Raw genomic sequence first — 19,230 nt, forward strand, 5'->3', positions numbered from 1 at the left:
TCCATCAGTCACTTACTGAAGATCAGAAGTTAGTAGATGAGGGATTGGAAGTTAATCTGGACAGCTACTCCAAGCCTCACCACCCAAAGTGGAAAAAGAAGGTGGCGTCAGCCTTGGGGATAGGAATTGCCAGTGGAGTGGTTGGTGGTGTGTTGGTGAGGATTGTCCTCTGTGTGCTGAGGGGGGGCCTGCAGCAGTGATAGCCTCAAGAACTTGACAGCCTTGCTCCTGAAGATCTGGCTGCCCAGGAAGCCAAGCTAACTTTTTAGGGGAGTGTTCTGGCTGCTGGTAGTGGATCAACTTAGAGGGAAGGCTCCCATAGCCAAAAGAATGAGTGGAAGAAATGGAGGGGACAACCTCCTGGGAGCTATGGGCAGTAATCTAACTTCCTTATGTCCCATGGATCTCTTCCTGATCTTCCCTGCCCATTGGATACCCAGGAAACTGCAAGCATTGCCTGTGTTCCTGGGAAGAGTTCTAAGAAGCTTGCATTCATTTTCTACCCTTTATAACCTGGATGCCTCCCCGCCTCCATTTCCCCTCTTCTGAGCTGTGTATTCATGTAGAGGGATGTATTTAGATTTTCTAATGAACATTTTTTTCTTCAATAAAAGTAATTCACGGTAGCTGTATGGAGACCTAACTTTTTCTTTTCTGCTCTTTAGTTTCTTGTATTTGTTTAAATTGTCCCATAATCAGTCTGGCTTCATTTTCCTCAGGTTTCTTAGAATAGACATTAAACAAATTGTCTGCTTTTGGGGGCAGGGGGTGCAGTGCTTAAGCCTATGACAGGGGTTGTTAGTAATGACATCCGGCTCAGGTGTGTAACAGTCACTGAATATTAACAAATTGCCTGTTCTGCCCAGGTAAATCCCCTGTTTGGTATTAAATTGAATTTCTTGGCAAAACACTAGATTCTTCACCTGGTGGGTTTCCCCTTATTCAGACAGCACCTTGGCTTGCCTCCGCTCCAGTCCTTTTACAAGCCCTGAAGCTTGTATTCCTGGGAAGGTCAAGTATTGGTTTCTTACAGCAGCCAAGGCCCCCAAGGGAGGATTAGTACTTTGATTCCTCCATAGGAAATCCAGTCTTAAGACTCCAAGGCCATTTGGACCATGTCTGAGATAATTGGCTTGTGGAACCATCAGGGAAAGGCTCTTGGCCACCAGCTGAGCTACTTCTTTTTTCTTCCTCTCACTTTTCTCTGGCTATAGGAGGTAGCAGAAACCAAAGACCAGTGATTCTCTAGACATGTGTCAGAATCATCTGGATGATCTTGTGAAAATAAAGTTTCTTGAGCTCTAATCCAGACATTGCTAACTCAGTTTAAATTATGGTCAGAGGATCTCTATTATTTCTTTTACTTTTAACTTGTAAAAATTTCAAACCCATAGAAAAGCTGAAAGAAATGTTTGGTGACCATCCATAGACCTTTTACCAAAATTCACCAGGTAGTAACATTTTGTCACAATTATCTTTCTCAATATAGATTGATTTTGCTAAACCATTTGAAAGCTAGTCACTGACATTGCAACTCTTTACTCTTAAACCATGTACGCATCTCCTAATAAGGATGTTCTCCTCTGTAACCACAGTATCTTTATCACACTAAGAAAATTAATTTCTGGCCGGGCATGGGGTGGCTCACGCCTGTAATCCCAGCACTTTGGGAGGCCGAGGCAGGCAGATCACGAGGTCAGAAGATCGAGACCATTCTGTCTTACACAGTGAAATCCTGTCTCTACTAAAAGTACAAAAATTTAGCTGGGCGTGGTGGCGGGTGCCTGTAGTCCCAGCTACTTGGAAGACTGAGGCAGGAGAATGGCAAGTTTTTTTGTATTTTTAGTAGAGATGGGGTTTCCCCATGTTGGCCAGTCTGGTCTCGAACTCCTGACCTCAGGTGATCTGCCTGCCTTGGCCTCTCAAAATGTTGGGATTACAAGCGTGAGCCACTGCTCCCAGCCAAGGTTGACCCACTATTGATAGTAAGCTTGATCATTTGGTTAAGGTGGTGGATGGCCAGATCTCACCACAGATGTGTGTGGGGTGTGTGTGTGTGTTTTTTTTTCCCCTTTGTAATTCATAGTCTGTGGGGTAATACTTTATGATTATATGGCTCTCCAAAACTGTTCACATATTTTGGCATCCATTGTTTTTGCCTTGTTCATCATTACACGTTGGGGACTGCAAACTGGCAATTCTTTACATTCATCTTACCTATATTAGCCTGCATTTCTCTGTAAAGAAGAGCTTACTCTTTTTACCCTCTTTTTATTTTTGAGGTCTCAATAGATTCTTCTTATTCAGTGAACTGTATATAATCCATTATCATTTTCTCTTTTAACTTTTTAGGTTTAGGGGTACATGTGCAGGATTGTTGCATAAGTAAACTGCAGTTAATGGGGGTTTGGTTTTCTTGATGTTCAAATTGTCCCCAATTTTGGCCAGTAGAAGTACCCTCAGGCAAGCTCTTTTGCCCTTTTGCTGAGGTTTTATTTGACATTGAGCATTTTCTTGCTTCTAGTTCAACATGGTATCAGGTTCACATTTGGACTCTCCTTGCCCCAAACCTGAATCTGGTCCTCTTTCCCCAAGGAACCCTGGTTCCTCTTAGTGTGGGGAGTAGCATTGAGAAACCAAAGTTTGTGTGTTGGGTGTGCTCATTGCTGTTGGGGAGTCATTGCTCCTAGGCTGTCTCAGTGTCCTAGATGTGTATCGTGAGTTCAGAGCATCTTTGTTAAGGTTGTTAGGTGGTTCTGGTGTATAGCTAAGGTTGAGAACCACTGACTGAGGCCCAGGCATAGGGAGTCATTTTACTATTGCTCTTATTTTAAAAAAGATCTTAACATTTTACACACACTTACCCCCATTCTGTCTACTTCAGAGGGGATGGATTTCAGAAGACCTGGGTTCTGGTCCTGGTTCTGCTATTGATGGTGTAATGGAGTGAGCTACGGGACATCATCTTTGAAATAGGTGATTGTGAGGATCCTGTGAGGTAAACTGAAGTACTGGACATGAGTTCAGGAATATTATTGATGAAGCATTCAGTACGGGACAACTTGCTGAGACATTCAGGAGATAGCTTGCTGTACTTTAAGCAAGCAGTCTTGACACTAGAAGACCATGAAACAATATCCTACTTTATACGTAATGAACTCAGCATGACATCGCTGAGGAGGGAGGAGGACTGATGGGTAGTCCCATTTTCCAGATGGAGAGACTGAGACCCAAGATAAGCTAAATAACTTTTCCAGTCGTCTGTTGCAGCCAGTAGTCAAGTATGAGATGGACTCTTGCACAGCTCTGGCATTATAACCCTCTGCATTGGGCTCTTGAGTTTTGACTCCAAGGATGTGAAGGGATTGAGCAGAGAAGAGAATAAAAGATACCCAGTTGTGTTAGTAAAGCAAAAGCTGTTGAATTCTGTGCAGGTAATCTACCATTGCAGGCTCAAGGAGATGCTGACTGGACTAATATTTGGGATTTAGAGTGGCTGGTGTTCCCACATCCCCTTCGGGGACCAAGTGGAAGAGATGACCCTTTTGTGATACCATACTGGTGTCCGTACAGGACCCTTCTGGAGGCTTGCTGTCAGCCTGGGCTTCCGGGCACACAGCTAATGAGTACTGGGGCCTCCACTCACTATCTCCCTCTTCCCTGAAAAAAGCTGGGGGCATAGTCAGCATGGAACCCTACCTGCTTTGCACTGAAAGGCTCAAAACACAGAGCCGTGCAAGTGTATCTTCACACACATCTTCATCTGTAATAAAAGTTTGATAGGCCAGGCACCTGTAATCCCAGCACTTTGGGAGGCTGAAGTGGGTGGATCACCTGAGGTCAGGAGTTCAAGACCAGCTTGGCCAACATGGTGAAACCCTGTCTCTACTAAAAAAAATTAGCTAGGCTTGCTGGCATGTGTCTATAATCCCAGCTACTCAGGAGGCTGAAGCAGGAGAATCACTTGAACCCAGGAGGTAGAGGTGGTAGTGAGCTGAGATTATGCCATTGCACTCCAGCCTGGGTGACGAGAGTGAAACTCCGTCTAAAAAAAAAAAAAAAAAAAGTTTGATAAATGGTTATTGAATGTGTGAGAAAGTGTGGCTGGAAAGTGACTAGTAATTCAAACCCTTGTGGCTCCTGTGAGCCAAGAGTAGAGGCAGCAACCTCGTTCTCACCAGATGTATCATTAACGTCTCTGCAGGGAGACTTTCCTTTGGGCCCATTGAGTCAACACCTCAGAGATGTCTTAAAAATGAGGGAACCTTGAAGCAGTACCATCTCATAAGCATTGTTCACTGCCACTGTATTAGGTAAAGCCAACTGATTCTAGCCAAATGCCTGCTTGTGCTCTGCTTGGACCTGCCTTGAGATCTTGGCCTAATTTTTCCCCCCTCCTGGGACTGAATGAAGCAATATAGACTGTATGTTGTAACTTCGTTATATTTCACTGTGTGAGGGGTGAAAGAAATTCTTGGATAAAAGCCTCTGGAGTGACAGAACAGGACAAGGAGGTATGCTTTAGCCTGATGATAAAAACACCCACAGCTCGTGCCAGCTGCCCCAACAGGTTGAGAAACCATCTTTATTTAAGAACTGCCTGCTACCAGAATCAATAAATAACTACTATTACAAGAAATACAAGAGAGAAATAGGCCAGTGGGAGTGGTTCAATTTTAACAAACACTGAGTCAAGTCAGTGGTCTGATGAAGCCTTAGCATTTGCCAAGCTGAGCCTCTCTAAGCTGTGCAGGCCCTGGATGGGATGGGTAAGTTGGAGGAATCTTGGGGCTGAGGCAAGATGTATCCCATCTAAGGGCACTAAGTGTCATAGGCCCCAAAGGCTGCCTGGGGCTCTGGCCAAAGCTATCTGACCCATTTTGTTTCTCTCATTTTCCTTTATGTCCTATCTTCCCAAAGCCTATGACCATATACACAAGTCCACGGTGTCCCACAGCTACCAAGTGCCTGTTTCCATGGAGCTTTTTGGAGGCACATAGAAAAATGCCCTTCTAATCCCTTTTATGCTAAGAGCCTCTCTGGCAGCCCCCATCACATCCAGGAGGAAGCCTAGGGTAGGTCTCAGCCAGGGAGATAGAGCACCACTGTCCTGCCAGTGGCCACAGGTTTGAGGATACTGCGTCTCCGACGAGCCGGTTGGCAGTCCCATTCTGAGACCGGGCAGAGAAAAGATTCCTGTGTAGCTGGGGAAGAGATTAAGGGAGTCAAACATTCTTAGCCATTTTGGGCTCTTGCCCAGAGTACAGGCTGGCTGGCCCTGGGGGCTGCCCTAAAGAGGCTGGGTAAGCACTGGGCTATAACCAGAATTCCTGGATGAGCCCCCTTAATGGCTTCCCCTAAGGTGCGGGGCCACAGCAGGTGGGATCTCCAAGACTTCCTGGGCCGAACACTTTGATTCTAAGAGTCTCGTCTCTGGATGGACACTTGGAGCATCTCCTACCCCTCCAGTCACAGCTTCACCTTATCCTAGACCCCATGTCAACAGCTGCCAGAATTCCTCAAAGGTCCCTCAAAAAGAAGCGTCTTCCTTATTGCAGGGCCTCCTGGAATGAGGAAGGTCATTCCAGAGGTTTTTTTCCTGATGTCTAACCTCAGTCTCATCTGTTGTTACTTTATGAAAAGAAGAAGACACCCCCCACCTACCCCCATGGCCTTGCCACTCCCTGGCACCATCTGTATCATTTGCTGCCCTGAATGAAAGCAGATAACCTGATCTTGCTGGCCCCGAGACTCCGTCTGGAGAGAGCTGCCTTCCCCCCGAGGCTGGGTGTTCATCTGGACTGTTAGAGCAACAAGGACCACGGAGCCAGGGCAAAGGGCTCTGTAAGGGGAGCCCAAATGTATGCAGAATAGAGGGCACTTGTCTCCCTGGGCCCCGAAGAGGTGCCTATAGGTTGTTCCTGTCCCTAGTCCCCAAGGTGTTTACTGGCCACTAAGCTGTGGGGTAAAGTACTTGTTTGTGGCTGTTCCTCTTGCCGCCGCCTCTGGGGCTTGATGTGTGAAAGGAGATAACCCAGAACCGTGGTCTCATGATCACAGTGAAAATAAGCACATTGTCAACTCCCCCAGCCCATCTGGGCAGAGAGCATGAAAATCAGAGAACCCCTGGGCAGGAGGGGACTCTGAGAAGCATCTCATCTAGTCTTCTGCAAGCAAGCTCATATACAAGTCACTCTAGCAGGAGGCTGTTGCATTTTACAAGCTTGCATGTCCTCAGGTCACCTATTGTCTTATTAAACCTTAGTCCTCTACCTGAAATCTCAGGCTGCAGGAACATCTATTTTATTGTCGGTTCTATCCCCCAAACAAATTCTGCCTGCACAGTGGTTAGGTTTTCCTGGGGCTCAGTTTTCCCTGGTTAAAAACCCTTCGTGGGTCTCCCAGGAGGTCTGCCTTCCTCCCCTTTTTAGTGGACCTCATTAGCATTAAGGTACTTAGTTGTGAGTAAGTATCATTGGCCTCAAGCAAGTTTAGGGGCTGTAGCCTCCAGCTTCACTGGTTAGGTCCTGTGCCAGACCAGCTCCTCCCTCGGCCCAGCAACTGGACACCTATCCCCTGCTTCCCCTGACGCAGCCCGAGGCAATGAGGAAGGAATTGGATAAAACTTAGGAGGTTTTGTTCAGCATCCCCTTTCTGATAGAGAACCAGGCACAGGCCAAGTCATGGCCAGAGGGGGGCCAGGAGGGATGCTAGGCCAAGTTTGGACTCCCTGTCAGAGAGAATGGTCATACAGCTGAGCTCCTAGCACCCTTGCTTGTAAGCGTTGGGAAGAGGTGAGGAGGCTTTGATTAGCCAGCTCCAGGAAAGCTGCCCTGGGCGGGGGGTGGGTGGGTAGGGTGCAGTGCGGGTTTGGTCTGCCAGGGAAAAGGCATGTGAGCTTGTATTTTTAAAAAATTGTAGTGGGTAAACATCAACATAAACCTGCCCAGGAAAATAGAGCAGGACTTAAAAGTTTAAAAAACCATAACAAAATAGAGCTCTAACTGTAAACTACAGAAAACAGGCTCGGAGCTTCCGAGGACACATGCCCTTCAAGATGCCTGTCCTGCTGCCCCCTGTGAAGGGCCACCTGTCAGAGAACGGGCTTTGGGGTTTCCTGGTTGCGCTGCTGCTCTTGCCTAGGGAATCTGCTTTTGCTTTGGCCTCTTTTCTTGGGGCAAGAGCGAGGTGGACAGGGAGCTTCAAGTCAGCACGGCATGTTCAGTAGAAGCTCTGCCCACACCTTGGACTGGAACCCAGCCATGCCAGTCCCCATGATCACCAATCCGAACCCCTTGAAGAATTTTCATACCCTACTGACTCTAACCACCTTCTTAGCCAGGCCATAGCCATTCAGCAGTGCCTCCCTCCTCTGGGTAGACAAACAGTCTTGAACAGAAAGGTGGGAGACTCGAGTTCTTAACCCAGCCCCATCTCTTCCGGGCTGTGTGACCTTGGGAATCCCAGACCCTCTCTGGACCACCTCCATTTCCTCATCTGTAAAGTGAGGGACTTGAAGAAGCTGAGCTCTAAGGCCTCTTCCAGCTCCAATGTTCCATGACTGGTAGTATACCCAGAGCTCAGGAAAGGATGGCCCATTTATTAACCCCTTTTCCTCTGGGGAAATGCAAGCAGTCCAAGGCCGTCTGGGAGCGGATCTGGCCAGGTGGTCCTAGGTATACCTGGGAGCAGGCAGGGCCACATTTATCCTCTGCCCTTCCCAGAAACCTCCCAATTCCAGGACACATAGCATGAATGCTGCATTCCCCTCCCAGGCAGAAGTGAGTCAGTTCTGGGAGAGCAGAGTCTGGGGCTGCAGGTCGGGAAGCCGAGCTGACTGCAGGCAGCGCTGGAGGGAGAGGTGGGCACATGATTGGCCATCTCCTGCCCCAACCCTGGAGGGACTGTGCAGGATGGGTCTTGGAGGGGTGGGAGACCCCACCAAGACAAGCCCTTTAGTCACCCAGCCACCTGAAGTGGCGCTGTCAATCTGGGGATGACAGGGTCAGGTTGGCAGTGTTGGCTGAGAAGGCAATGTCACCTGGGTTGTGACTATCTCAGACCAAGGCTGGTGCCCCTTTCCACCAAGGGCCTCTTAACTCTTTTTAGCTCCCACCCCAAGCAGTATCACCCCCTCAACGCTGAAGGGACTCAGGCTCCCAGCCTCAGGCATCGGGGCGCTGGTTCTCAGCCGCTTGGGCAGGCGGGAGCCCCTAGGGAATCATCAGGGACAGCGTCAGGGTCCTTGCTGCTGCTCAAGGGAGAAGGCAGGAGAGTTCTTGGTGCCAGGGCTTGCCCTTCTCCTTAGACTGAAGGACGGTGAGGTATGCACTTCGCCCCAGTTCTTCAGCCTGTTCATGTCTGGTGTTCCCGCTGGGCCTAGGACTGCTCTCAAGTGGCGGAGTCCATATAGGGTCCCAGAGTGCCATCTCTGCTGAGTTGAAGACACGTTTTTAAACCCCCTTCTTCCCATGGGCCTGTTCCTTCCCTCCGGGCAGCCTAGAGCTCAGGTATAGGCATCAGTGTCATCATGGAAGTTACTGCCTGGTGCCTCTCGATTTAAAGAAAATCCTTGCGTGGGCTCTGTCCTGCGGCAGAATATAAAATATCCTACCTCCTACAAAAAGGGCACTGTTTTAAAGTACGTATTTAAAACCAGCCACTCTCTGGCACAGTGTCAGGCCACCTTGGCAGCAGGAAGGGGCCGGCTGGCTGTGTCCATCGGAGGTGGCGTCCAGCTGCGGTGCAGAGGGAGGGGTGCCAGGATCAGAGCTCCAGGGAGCCTATGAGGATGAGCATCGCCACGGAGTGGGAAACGATGGCGCCAGGGTGTGGTGCTGGGCGGACTGCCAGGTTCTCCACCATCATGCTTGTGCCTGAAACCAGCACAAGCTGAGTTAGCTGGGCCAGGGACTACCCTAGCCCCATCCTTGTGGCAAGATTGAGACCTTTCCTAAGGAAACTCACAGGGCCAGCTGCAGGCCTGGGAGCGGACGGCTGGGTGTTCTTCTCAGCCCGACTCCTACAGTGTTTTGTAGACCCTTTGCTTTTGCTGATTGGTTTTCAGCCTCCCCCTGCACCCTGCTCCCTTCCCTGACCCTCGGGGATGGTTTGCAGGGTGGGTAGAAAGGTGGTGGCGAGCAATTCTAGGACTACTTTGCACTTGGTTCCTCCCTGCCTTCCACTTTCCCTTGCGGGTCGAGACTGGAGTTGGCCTGGGTGGGAATGATCCCCTCAGGCATCTGGGTGGACCCTGATCCTCTCGAGGGGATAAGGGCAGGGCAGGGGCAGCACCTCCATTCCTCACGATGTGGACTTCTGCAGGGATCCCATCCCCTCCAGGCCCTGTGGTCCGAATTTGTACCAGGGCATGGCCAATGTCTTCAGGCACTGGGATTTCTATCCAGTTCTTGCTGGTAAGGTGGAGTGTGGGAGTCAGGTGTAAGTCATTCTGGTACAGCATCTGTGGGAAGGAGGTTTCCAGGTGGAGTTTCCTGACACCAGGGCTGATCGTTTAGTCCTCCCCAGCTTTAGGTACTAAGAGGAGCCCCGATGGTTCTGGGCCCTTGCGGTCCAGCCTCCTCACCCCTCCTCCCCGTTGACAAAGCTCCTCATTGGTGGGAGGAAAGCTTGCAGGCCACTGAACTGTTTCTGTAGACTCCTGAAGCTAGGAGAACCCCCATACTCCATCCCCATAGTCCATCACTGCCCCTGTGTACTCTGCCTTTCTGCAGTGACACCATCTGCCCCTGTTTTTATAGTTCCTACTGCAAGTTACCGAGAGAATCGTTCATGAATTTCATTCTCACAGTCACAAACCCTTTGCTTATGTCTCACTCAGATGCCTCTTGTTATAAATTGTTGCTTCTTATGTTCACTGGAAACACAGAGGAGCTGTTCCTTCCCATTCTGGGCCTAGCTGATCCCTTCCTCACCTTATAGCCGGTGACTGCAGACTCATTTCGGAAAGGAACCACAGGGTCCCACTTAATGCTAAGACTGGAGCTTGAGAAAGTCCAGGAGATGTTGCCAGGAGGTCGCCGCGGAGCTGCCACAGAGGAAGAATTGGAGAGATGTCCAAACGTTTCCCTGGCACCCCGCACCCTCTCACCTTTAGCCAGCCCTTCTCTGGATGTTTGCCTCTAGCAGTTATACCCAGCACATTCTGTCACCCATGCCCACGAAACAAAGCCCATGAAAATCCAAAGGTTGGAGAAGTGTGAGATGCTTCAGAGGTCATGAATTCCATTCTCTTATTTCCATTAGGCTCGCTGTCTAATTTCTGTCCAGCCCAGAGCTGGTGGGCTAGAGCATTTGTCTTACCATTGGGGAAAAAGTGATCCCAGAGGCACCCACCCTCCAACATATTCCCCTACCCCCACCCCAGGCAGAGAGACTCACGGGGTTTCATGGTTGTGGCATTGGCAGAAGGGCTGGCAGGCCCAGTGCCAGCCCGGTTGTAGGCCCTCACAGTCACATGGTACTTGGTGTTGGGGTGCAGGCCGCTGACTCGGGCACTGGTGTCCAGCCCTGCTGTCCTCACTCGGTCCGCGGCTGCTTCTTTGTCCCCAGCTTTCCAGTAGCGGATCTGAAGGAGGCGGGGGTACCCAAGGGGTAATAGTCAAGCCCAGGATCTCAGGGCTGCCCCGGCCCCCCATATTCTGTTCCTCTCTTGCTCATCCTGGTCCTTGTGACCCAGACTCAGGCCTCAGAACCTGGACACTAGATCATGAGCACCCAGAGAGCAGGGCCGTGTGGGTGTGAGTCCCTGCTGTCTGTTGGTGCCTAGTTCAAGGAAGGTGCTCAAGACGTCGGCCAGGGAGGGAGCCAGTGGCACAGACTCAACCTAGCAATGGCCTGCTGGAACCCATCTCATTTCAACAACTTGGGGAGGCCACTGAGGGCATTCTGCTAAGGGATAGAAAATGCTTATTTGTACTACAAAGTAGTCCCCCGGCCCCAAGCAAGCTTCCGAAGGCTGCCTAATACATGCAAACCCATTTTCATGGTAATCATAGCATGAAGACCTGCTAAACATGCTTTCAAATCAAGGGCAGAGTTTGGACTTATCTCCACACTGTGGCTTGCCTAAGCTATTGTGCTGAAATCTAGAGTACTCTACTGGAATGAACTTGTGCTATCACTAGTAGGCCCAGCCTGATGATTCTTTCTTGCTTTTCCTTCTTTCTCTCCCTCTTTCTTCCTCTCACTTTCCATCTGCTCCACAGGTACCCCTATGTGGAGTTCTCAGTGGACCCAGTACTCAGGCCAGACTGCTGGGCCCCAAGTTCCCCCGGGATAGGATGTTCAATGGTCCATAGAGTGGCTCAGGCTGTTCTCTGTGCAGCCCTGGATAGGGCAGTCTGAATGGGCTCTGATATGAAAGGGGCAGGCCATGCCCCTTCCCAGAACCCATTCCCTCTACCCTCCCAGCTTCCAGTGCTGGCTGTAGCCAAGCATTTACTTTAAGGCTGCCTCCAGGGTCTGTCTTCCCCAGTGGGCATAAGCCATAGTTTTAAAAATTTTATTTATTTATTTATTTATTTTTTAGATGGAGTCTCACTCTGTCGCCCAGGCTGGAGTGCAGTGGCGCAATCTCAGCTCACTGCAACCTCTGCCTCCTGAACTCAAGCGATTCTCCTGCCTCAGCCTCCTGAGTAGCTGGCATTACAGGCATGGGCCACCACACCCAGCTAATGTTTTGTATTTTTAGTAGAGGCAGGGTTTCACCATGTTGGCCAGACTGTTCTCAAACTCCTGACATCAGGAGATCCACTGCCTCAGCCTCCCAAAGTGCTGGGATTACAGGCACCAGCCACGGCGCCTGGCCTGCCATGGGGTCTTAGTGAAATTTGCATCCACAGTGCTGCATAGACTGGATGCTCAGTTTGCCATGTCAGTGAACCAGGGATGCCAGGAGGAATGATTAGTAAGCTGTGAGTTGTTCCCACCTGGCTTTGAAGCCCCAGCACCCCTTCCTCTCCCAAGCCCCAGGTTGGTGCTCACCTCATACCCCAGGAGGATACCATTCATGTCCTGCTGCACGGGTTCCCAGGTCACGTTCATCTCTGAGGATGAGACCCCTTTGGCCCAGACCTTGGTAGGGGCCACCCTGGGCTCTGGGGACCGATACAGAATGGGTTTGGATTCCCAGGACCCCCCCTGGGGCACCCCCCAACCAGGATTGCCTTTGCTTAAGATTTTGGAGGAAAGCCCAGGGCTCAGGATGAAGGCCAAGTAGGAGCCCCCCAAGCAATGCTCCAGGGCCCACTTCTCTTCCCAGAGAGCCTCCCTTTTCCTAACCCCGAAGGGAGACAAGGTAGCAACAGCTGGAAGTGAGGCCAGGGGTGTGGAACCCAAGTGTCCTCTCAACCTTCTCCTATGGAACTGAGCTGTGAGATGAGTAGTGTCCTCCCACCCCACACTCCTGTGGACAAGTGGCTGGGGTAGGGACGAGCAGTGGGCCCGGGGCAGCCCACCTTCCTCGGCGGAGTACACGAGTGCAGTGAGGCTCTCCGGCCCCTCCCCGCGGCGGTTGTAGCTGCGGATCTTGACCTCAAAGGGTGTGTAAGGCCGGACGCTCTCGTTGCTGTAGACGAAGTACTGGGCATCGGCGCCAGGCACCCGGGCGGTCTGCCAGTGAGTGCTGCCCTGCCTGCGGAAGGACAGCAGGTAGCCGAAGCCGTCTCCGTTCTGGTACTCCCGTGACATGGGCTGAGGGGCAAGAGCGTGGCATGGGCGAGGATCCGCGGCACGTGTCCCTGCCCGTTCCTTGGCCCCACCCAACCTTTGCCAAGAGTGGCGGCCCTGGACGCCTGCGCCTGCAGCGTGGATTTGCGTGAGGGGCAGCGGGTGCGTGGGAGGGGGACAGGAAGTTGTCCGCGTTTGAGTCAGAGCTGTGCAGGGGTCGTTTCTGCAACTGCTCAAGCAGGAGAGGAGTCGGGCAGGAGGAGGACATCTGACTCTTCCAGCTTACCGTCCAGCTGACGATGAGCTCTCCGGGGGCTCCACCTCCTCCGCTGAGTCCTGAGGGTGCCACCGAGGGGGCTGTCAAGCGCCAAGAGACACGGATACGGCTTGTTAATGAGCAAGGAAAAAAGGAAAGCCCTGAGCCTGTGCCTGTAGAGCATCGTAAGATGGGGAACCCCTTCAACTGGACCCTGGGTTTGTCCTCCAATGGTCCCTCTGAACATAGGCTCTGGAGTCAGGCAGTCAAATCCCACCTCTGCCATGACTAGCTGTGTTTCCCTGGGCAAGTTACTTAACCTTTCTGCGCCTCTGATTCTCTTCTCCATGGAGATAATCATGTTTCTCTCAGAGGCCGTAATGAGAATGAAATTAAACAGGACGATGGTTAGCATAGAGCTGATGATGCACACACGATCATTGTCCTCCTTACTCCATCAACTTAAACTAAATCACGGAGACCAACTCTCATTTGCTTTAAAATAAGGGGAATAAATAACCCAAAACTGCAGTTAATGCAAACAAACAAAACAAACTACTTTTGGGCTCCAGGGTGATATATTACTATTTTTCTTTTTATTGCAGATTTAATCTCCTAATTGTCTCGAGTATTAAACAAGGCTGATATTAAAACAAGAATTTATTTCATCAGCTCCTGTAGCTCAGCAGAGAGTAACTTGGCTGGGGGTCAAAATATTTTCGCAGAGAAACCAGCAGCTGGAGATTTTTCACTTGCTTCTGATGACAATAGTTTAGGGCCTGTAATTTGCAAGAGGCACTTAAACACATTGGCCGTTTGATCCTGTGAGGTGGGTGTTATTATTGCCCTTTTCAGGGTGGAAAGACTGAGGCCCAGAGTAGTTAATCAACTTGCCTAAGGTCACACTGCTAATACATGACACAGGTGGAATCTGATCTCAGTCCTTCTGATTTTAAAGCCTGTCATGTTTCCTTTGCCTCACAGCTGTCTTTGTGCTCCTCGGCTCCTGGGATACTATTAATAGAATAAAGGAGTCCCCTCACTTCTCCACATTTGACCCTCCAAGAAGTTCAGGATCAATCAAAGAAAGTGTTCCCTTTGGAATTTCTTACTCAGGAGAGGTACCAGCTAAAAATGTTGAGTGTTTCTGGGAAAAGGGCCTGGAGAGTTAGTTTGGGGCATGTAGGAGAACATGTGTCAGGGAGACAAGAAGATGGACCCTCACTACACATCCAGTGCAACAGGTCTGGGCAGGTGAGAGGAGGGAAGGCAGGGTCCTGAATCTATGCCCCTGGTCCCAGGATCCCAGGGCTCTCATTCCAGGCCATCCCCTGCGAATGGCTTGGAGATGGGCAGGAGCCTCTCAGCAGATGCTGACTGGAGCCTGTGCCTCCCCCACTCTCTCCTGGATTCTCTTCTCCCCCTCCTTCCCCACTCAAGACACCCACATGCTTTTTGCTGAGGGTTGTGGGCAGGTTATTCATTCCATCTGCTCCCTAAGAAATCATCTAAAGGGCTTGGAGACACTGGCTGCTTCCCTAGCCCCCTGCACAGAACACACACACACACACACACACACACACATATCTTTCACATCATCTGATTTCTTTTTTCTTTCTTTCCTTTTTTTTTTTTGAGATGGAGTCTCGCTCTGTCGCCCAGGCTGGAGTGCAGTGGCACGATCTTGGCTCACTGCAACCTCCACCTCCCGGGTTCAAGCCATTCTCCTGCTTCAGCCTCTCGAGTAGCTGGGATTTACAGGTGTGTGTCACCACGCCTGGCTAATTTTTGTATTTTTAGTAGAGATGGGGTTTCACCATGTTGGCCAGGCTGGTCTCGAACTCCTGACCTCAGGTGATCTGCCCTCCTCCGCCTCCCAAAGTGCTGGGATTACAAGCGTGAACTACCTTGCCCGGCCAGCATTAACTGATTTCTGTAGTGCATACTTTTCCAGGAGGACATCTGTCTACCACCCCGTGGTCCTGGGTTCAAGTCCAAGCTATGTCAGTGTGACTCTTTCCTTCTCCGAACTTTGGTTTTTCCACTTTAAAAAATTAAACTTAAAAAAATTATAGATGCGCATGCAGTTGTAAGGTTGATCAGTTTTTAAATGAGGAGTTGACTAGATGATTTGTCCATACGGTGGGCCTGGTCCCAACTTGGTGTTCTGTCCTCGTCTGTGTTGTGAGAGTCTGAAGCCTGTGAGCAGGGCTGGAACTCAGCGTAACTGCAGCTGGCGTGCCACTTCCTATAAGTGGTGCCAGGGTCTCTGTCCTGATGATAGTTCTCTGGGACACACAGGACTCTCACCTGCTTCCTTGGTCCGGATTTTGCTGGAGGGCCCACTAGGCTCCCCAGTGCCCAGAATGTTGCTGGCTATGACCCGGAACTCATAGTCCATCCAGGGGGTGAGGCCCAGCACCTGTGCAGTCTCGGCATTGCCCTCGATGTTTGCAGGATCTGCAAGGCACCAGGGAGTCCATGTTCCAGCATTTGCTTATTCATCTGGATGCAGAGGGCAGGCACTGGCCTGAATCACCACTTATCTACCCAGCCCTCACTTCGGTACTTGCCATATACTAAGCACTCAGTACCTTTTTCAGAAATTATTGAAGAACTACTCAATTTCCCTATCTTGGTACCTCTGCTACTGCTGTGTGCACCCCCACGCCCCTACGAATGTTTTCATTGCTCCAGTGACAATCCTACCAATTCTTCAAGGGCATAGACCAAGCGCCTCCTCTTCTAACTCCTTCCCGATTGTCCTACTTCCTATGTGACTGTCTTCCTGTCTGCCTGCATGCTCTCTGCTGGCAGAGGGCAAAGCTTGTCCCTCTTGGAAGCTCCAGGCTCAGCCCTGGCCCTCAGACCCCTGATCCTCAACCCTTGACCCTTTCTACCTCCTACACCCAGCCAAGCCTTATCAGCACTGACCCGGGTGGGGTCACACTTACTGGTCCGAACCTGCTTCCACTTCCCTGCAGGTGGAGTGCGAGCTTGCAGGGTGTACTTAGCGATGGGACTGTGGTTGTCGAAGCCACGGCTCCAGCTGAGCTGGATGGTGGTGTCGCCAATATCCCTCACCACCACGCCTCCTGGGGGACCCGGCGGACCTGCACCAAGAGGTCAGAGCACAGTGGGTCAGAATTGGGCAGCTTCCAATTTGAGCCAACCTCCTCCCAGCCAGGCTTGAGCTGGTACAGTACCGAGACAGGTCAGCAGAGGGCGCAGTGAACACACACCCAGGAGGGAGCGCCGGCAAGGGATGTGGGCAGTTGGGGCGGGTGCCAGTTGGAGGGTGGAGGGATGTGTCTCAAGGCTGGGGGGCTCACAGAGGCTGTCACGTGGAGAGGTGCATAGATTTCCCAGCACTAGGCTTTGAAAACTTCAGGGCTCAGTAAAGCACTCCTGTCTTGGGATGTCTTTAGGAGTGAATTTTTTAAACTTTGGCTTTGGAAGAAAAATGTCCTGATCATTTAGGTCCTGTGAAGAACCGCAGGATATATCTAGCTCACAGGAGTTCCGCCAGAAGCCCTTCCCCACAGCTTTGAGGGAGGGAAGGGGAGATGGGGCGAGCAGGTCAGAACAGCCCAGCTGGGCTTTAAGGGAGTTGGGGGAGGGGTAGAGGTGGGAAACCCCTCACCTCGGACCAGGACTGTGGCCTCCTTGGATGCGCTGTCCACCACCGTCTGGGCCATGCACGTGTACTTCCCTCCATGGCGCAGCTGGGCATTCAGGATGGTCAGATCCCCAATGGTCTCCTTCTGCACATGGGGACAGTTAGGGGCGGCAGGTCAGAGCACCGGCCCTGACCAGTGCAGCAGGCTATGAGACATGAGGCAGAGCTTGGGAGTCCCCTACTCCATGACATCCATGGACCCTGCTGGATCTCAGTTTTCCTGTCTGTTCAATGGGAGGAATCACGACTCATCACTTAGAACCACTGGGGACCAAACAGCAAAGTTTGTTTCAGGAGACAGTCAATGACTGTCCACATTAATAATGTCATTTGCCCTAGGGGGCAGGCTAACAAGAACAGTAATGGGAGTGTCTTGGTGGCTGCCCACAATTCCAGGTTTGTCCCTAACCCTCTCCTATATGCATGGTCCCTGGGTGGAATCCAGAAAGGACAGCTATTCATCCAAGGATGAGTTTGCCATGCGTGGGCCTGAGGGAATGGGGGACGCTTAGGCTATGGAGGACTTAAAGGTGGGGATGGCTAAGGACATCCTGGGGCCCCTGTCTCTCTGGAAAGAGGGAGAAGCCATGGGGCTCTGGCCATAGGCCTCACCACATTGGTTCTCCGGTAGTGCCCTCCGGGCTTATCAAAGTCGATGGGGAAGTCATCCAGGGTCCAGGTGAAGGTGAGGTCCATGGTGGGGTCATGGGAGGCATGGCACTGTAGGGTCAGGTTGTCACCCAAGTTGATGTCGGCACTCGAGGGGGCTAGGGTGATCTTGGTTGCATCTGCCAAGTAAAACAAGGCCCCTGGGTGGATGGGGGAGGAAATGGGCACAGGCAGGGTCCGCAGGGCAGGCAGGCTGAGAGGCTCTGTCCTAAGGCCCAGCAAAAAGAAGAGGCGGTGTGACCCACATGTCCCAACTGCCCAGGACTGCATGAGTGTGTGGCAGGCAGGGAGGCATGACCGGAGTCTCGATGGTGGCCAGGGGGTGGTCCCAAGTGAAACTGAATCCGAGGGTGGCCTCGACACCAAACTAGGAGCAATGTGGGACACAGGAGCAGGACGACGGGGAGGACAGTACCCTGAGGAGGCTGAGCCCCTGGCCTACCCACATGGCAGCCCTCACCTCGCACAGACAGGATTCCAGTGCTGTTGGCTTTGCCCATGAAGTTCTCAGCAAAGCAGGTGTATTTGCCTTCATCTGACCGACTGATGTTTCTTATGATCAAGGTGCCATCTGGAGTTACAGTCACTCTGTGGCAAGGACAAAGCAGATGTGCCCAACTCAGGGACGGTTGTCACAGGAGGGGAATTAGCCTTCTAACGAGGAGGAGCAGGAACTGTGCAGGGTGGGGTGTGGGTGGTACCTGCTGCTGTTGACCAAAATCTCCGTGCCTTTGCTCCAAAGCACCACGGCCTTTGGAGCTGCCCGGGGCTGGCAGGGAATAACAATCTCTCCCCCGCGGGCTGCAGGGATCAGACGCCTCACAGGATTCAGCCTGAAGTCAGGGGCGAGTGCTGGAAGGAAAGGGGAGAGCCACAGAGAAAAGTACTGTCACCCTTGATGAAGACGTTACTTGGCCTGCCCTTTGAGGCCACCTCATGAGTGACTCCTACCAGCACCTCTTCCAGAATTCTTTCAGAACCAAGCCCTTTTTTCTCTGGCCTAAGCTATCAAATCTCCTGCCTGGACTATTGACAACACTGCCCTCCCCAGTCCCCCGCCCCTCAACCCCCCGCCGCCGCCACCCCACTTCAATCTTCCTGTTTCTGCACGTTCCTCCTACAATCTTTTCTCCACCCAGCGAGGAATGAACAGCTTTTTCAACTCACACTCAGTGCAGCCCGGCTCTTCACAAATTTTTCCAGTCTCCATTTTTCCAATCACATCTTGCTCCACTCTCTCTCCCACTCATTATGTTCCAATCACCTAGCCTTTTTTTTTCCCCTCTCTCTTTTGAAGTTGTGAAGTCTTTTCCTGCCTCCAGACCTTTGCACTTGCTGTAAATCTTGCCTGGAAATTCCCCAGATCTTCACACGGCTGGCTCCTTAATATTCAGGTCACAGCCTAAATGGGACTTCCTCATAGAAGACTTCTCTGACCACCCCATCTAACAGGCCCATCTCACGCCCATCACTCTACTGGATTTTCTTTTATTTTCTTTTAAGACAAGTCTTGCTCTGTTGCCCAGGCTGGAGTGCAATGGCACAATCTCAGCTCACTGCAGCCTCTGCCTCCAGGGCTCAATTGATTCTCCTGCCTCAGCCTCCTGTGTAGCTGGGACTACACGTGTGTGCTACCATGCCTGGCTAATTTTTGTATTTTTCATAGACATGGGGTTTCACCATGTTGCCAAGGCTGGTCTCGAACTTCTGAGCTCGAGGCGATCCACCCACCCCTGCCTCCCAAAGTGCTGGGATTACAGGCATGAGCCACTGCACCCTGCCTGGATTTTCTTTATACTATATTTGATGGCTAGCTGAAATTGTTTAATTGTTTGATTTGGGGTTTATTTGTCCCTTTCCCTCTCCTGGATTGTAAGCTACTTAAAGGCAGAGACTGTATCTTTCGTATTCAGCCTCTGTGAGGTGTTGAGTAAGT

General features: G+C 51.2%; 2 protein-coding genes across 2 annotated transcripts in view; one reads left to right on the forward strand and one right to left on the reverse strand.

Moving 5' to 3' along the window:
- TMEM81 (transmembrane protein 81) overlaps positions 1-626 on the forward strand; it is an 8,378-nt gene extending 7,752 nt beyond the window's left edge. The window contains exon 2 of the mRNA XM_011990428.1: positions 102-626. Within this exon, the coding sequence (XP_011845818.1) occupies positions 102-200 (99 nt within the window). The 3' untranslated portion in view covers positions 201-626. The remainder of the gene's footprint in view (positions 1-101) is intronic.
- Positions 627-4,561: 3,935 nt separating this feature from the next.
- The window catches only part of CNTN2 (contactin 2 (axonal)), a 34,946-nt gene continuing 20,277 nt past the window's right edge, over positions 4,562-19,230 (reverse strand). The window contains exons 11-23 of the mRNA XM_011990431.1: positions 17,996-18,146; positions 17,755-17,882; positions 17,238-17,413; positions 16,590-16,710; positions 15,901-16,059; positions 15,257-15,406; positions 12,977-13,047; positions 12,480-12,714; positions 12,007-12,119; positions 10,402-10,588; positions 9,936-10,048; positions 9,295-9,463; positions 4,562-8,876 (exon numbers count right to left, since the gene is read on the reverse strand). Of these exons, the coding sequence (XP_011845821.1) occupies positions 8,767-8,876; positions 9,295-9,463; positions 9,936-10,048; positions 10,402-10,588; positions 12,007-12,119; positions 12,480-12,714; positions 12,977-13,047; positions 15,257-15,406; positions 15,901-16,059; positions 16,590-16,710; positions 17,238-17,413; positions 17,755-17,882; positions 17,996-18,146 (1,883 nt within the window). The 3' untranslated portion in view covers positions 4,562-8,766. The remainder of the gene's footprint in view (positions 8,877-9,294; positions 9,464-9,935; positions 10,049-10,401; positions 10,589-12,006; positions 12,120-12,479; positions 12,715-12,976; positions 13,048-15,256; positions 15,407-15,900; positions 16,060-16,589; positions 16,711-17,237; positions 17,414-17,754; positions 17,883-17,995; positions 18,147-19,230) is intronic.

Source organism: Mandrillus leucophaeus, unplaced genomic scaffold, assembly GCF_000951045.1.
Source record: "Mandrillus leucophaeus isolate KB7577 unplaced genomic scaffold, Mleu.le_1.0 Scaffold38, whole genome shotgun sequence".
NCBI classification, from domain to species: domain Eukaryota; kingdom Metazoa; phylum Chordata; class Mammalia; order Primates; family Cercopithecidae; genus Mandrillus; species Mandrillus leucophaeus.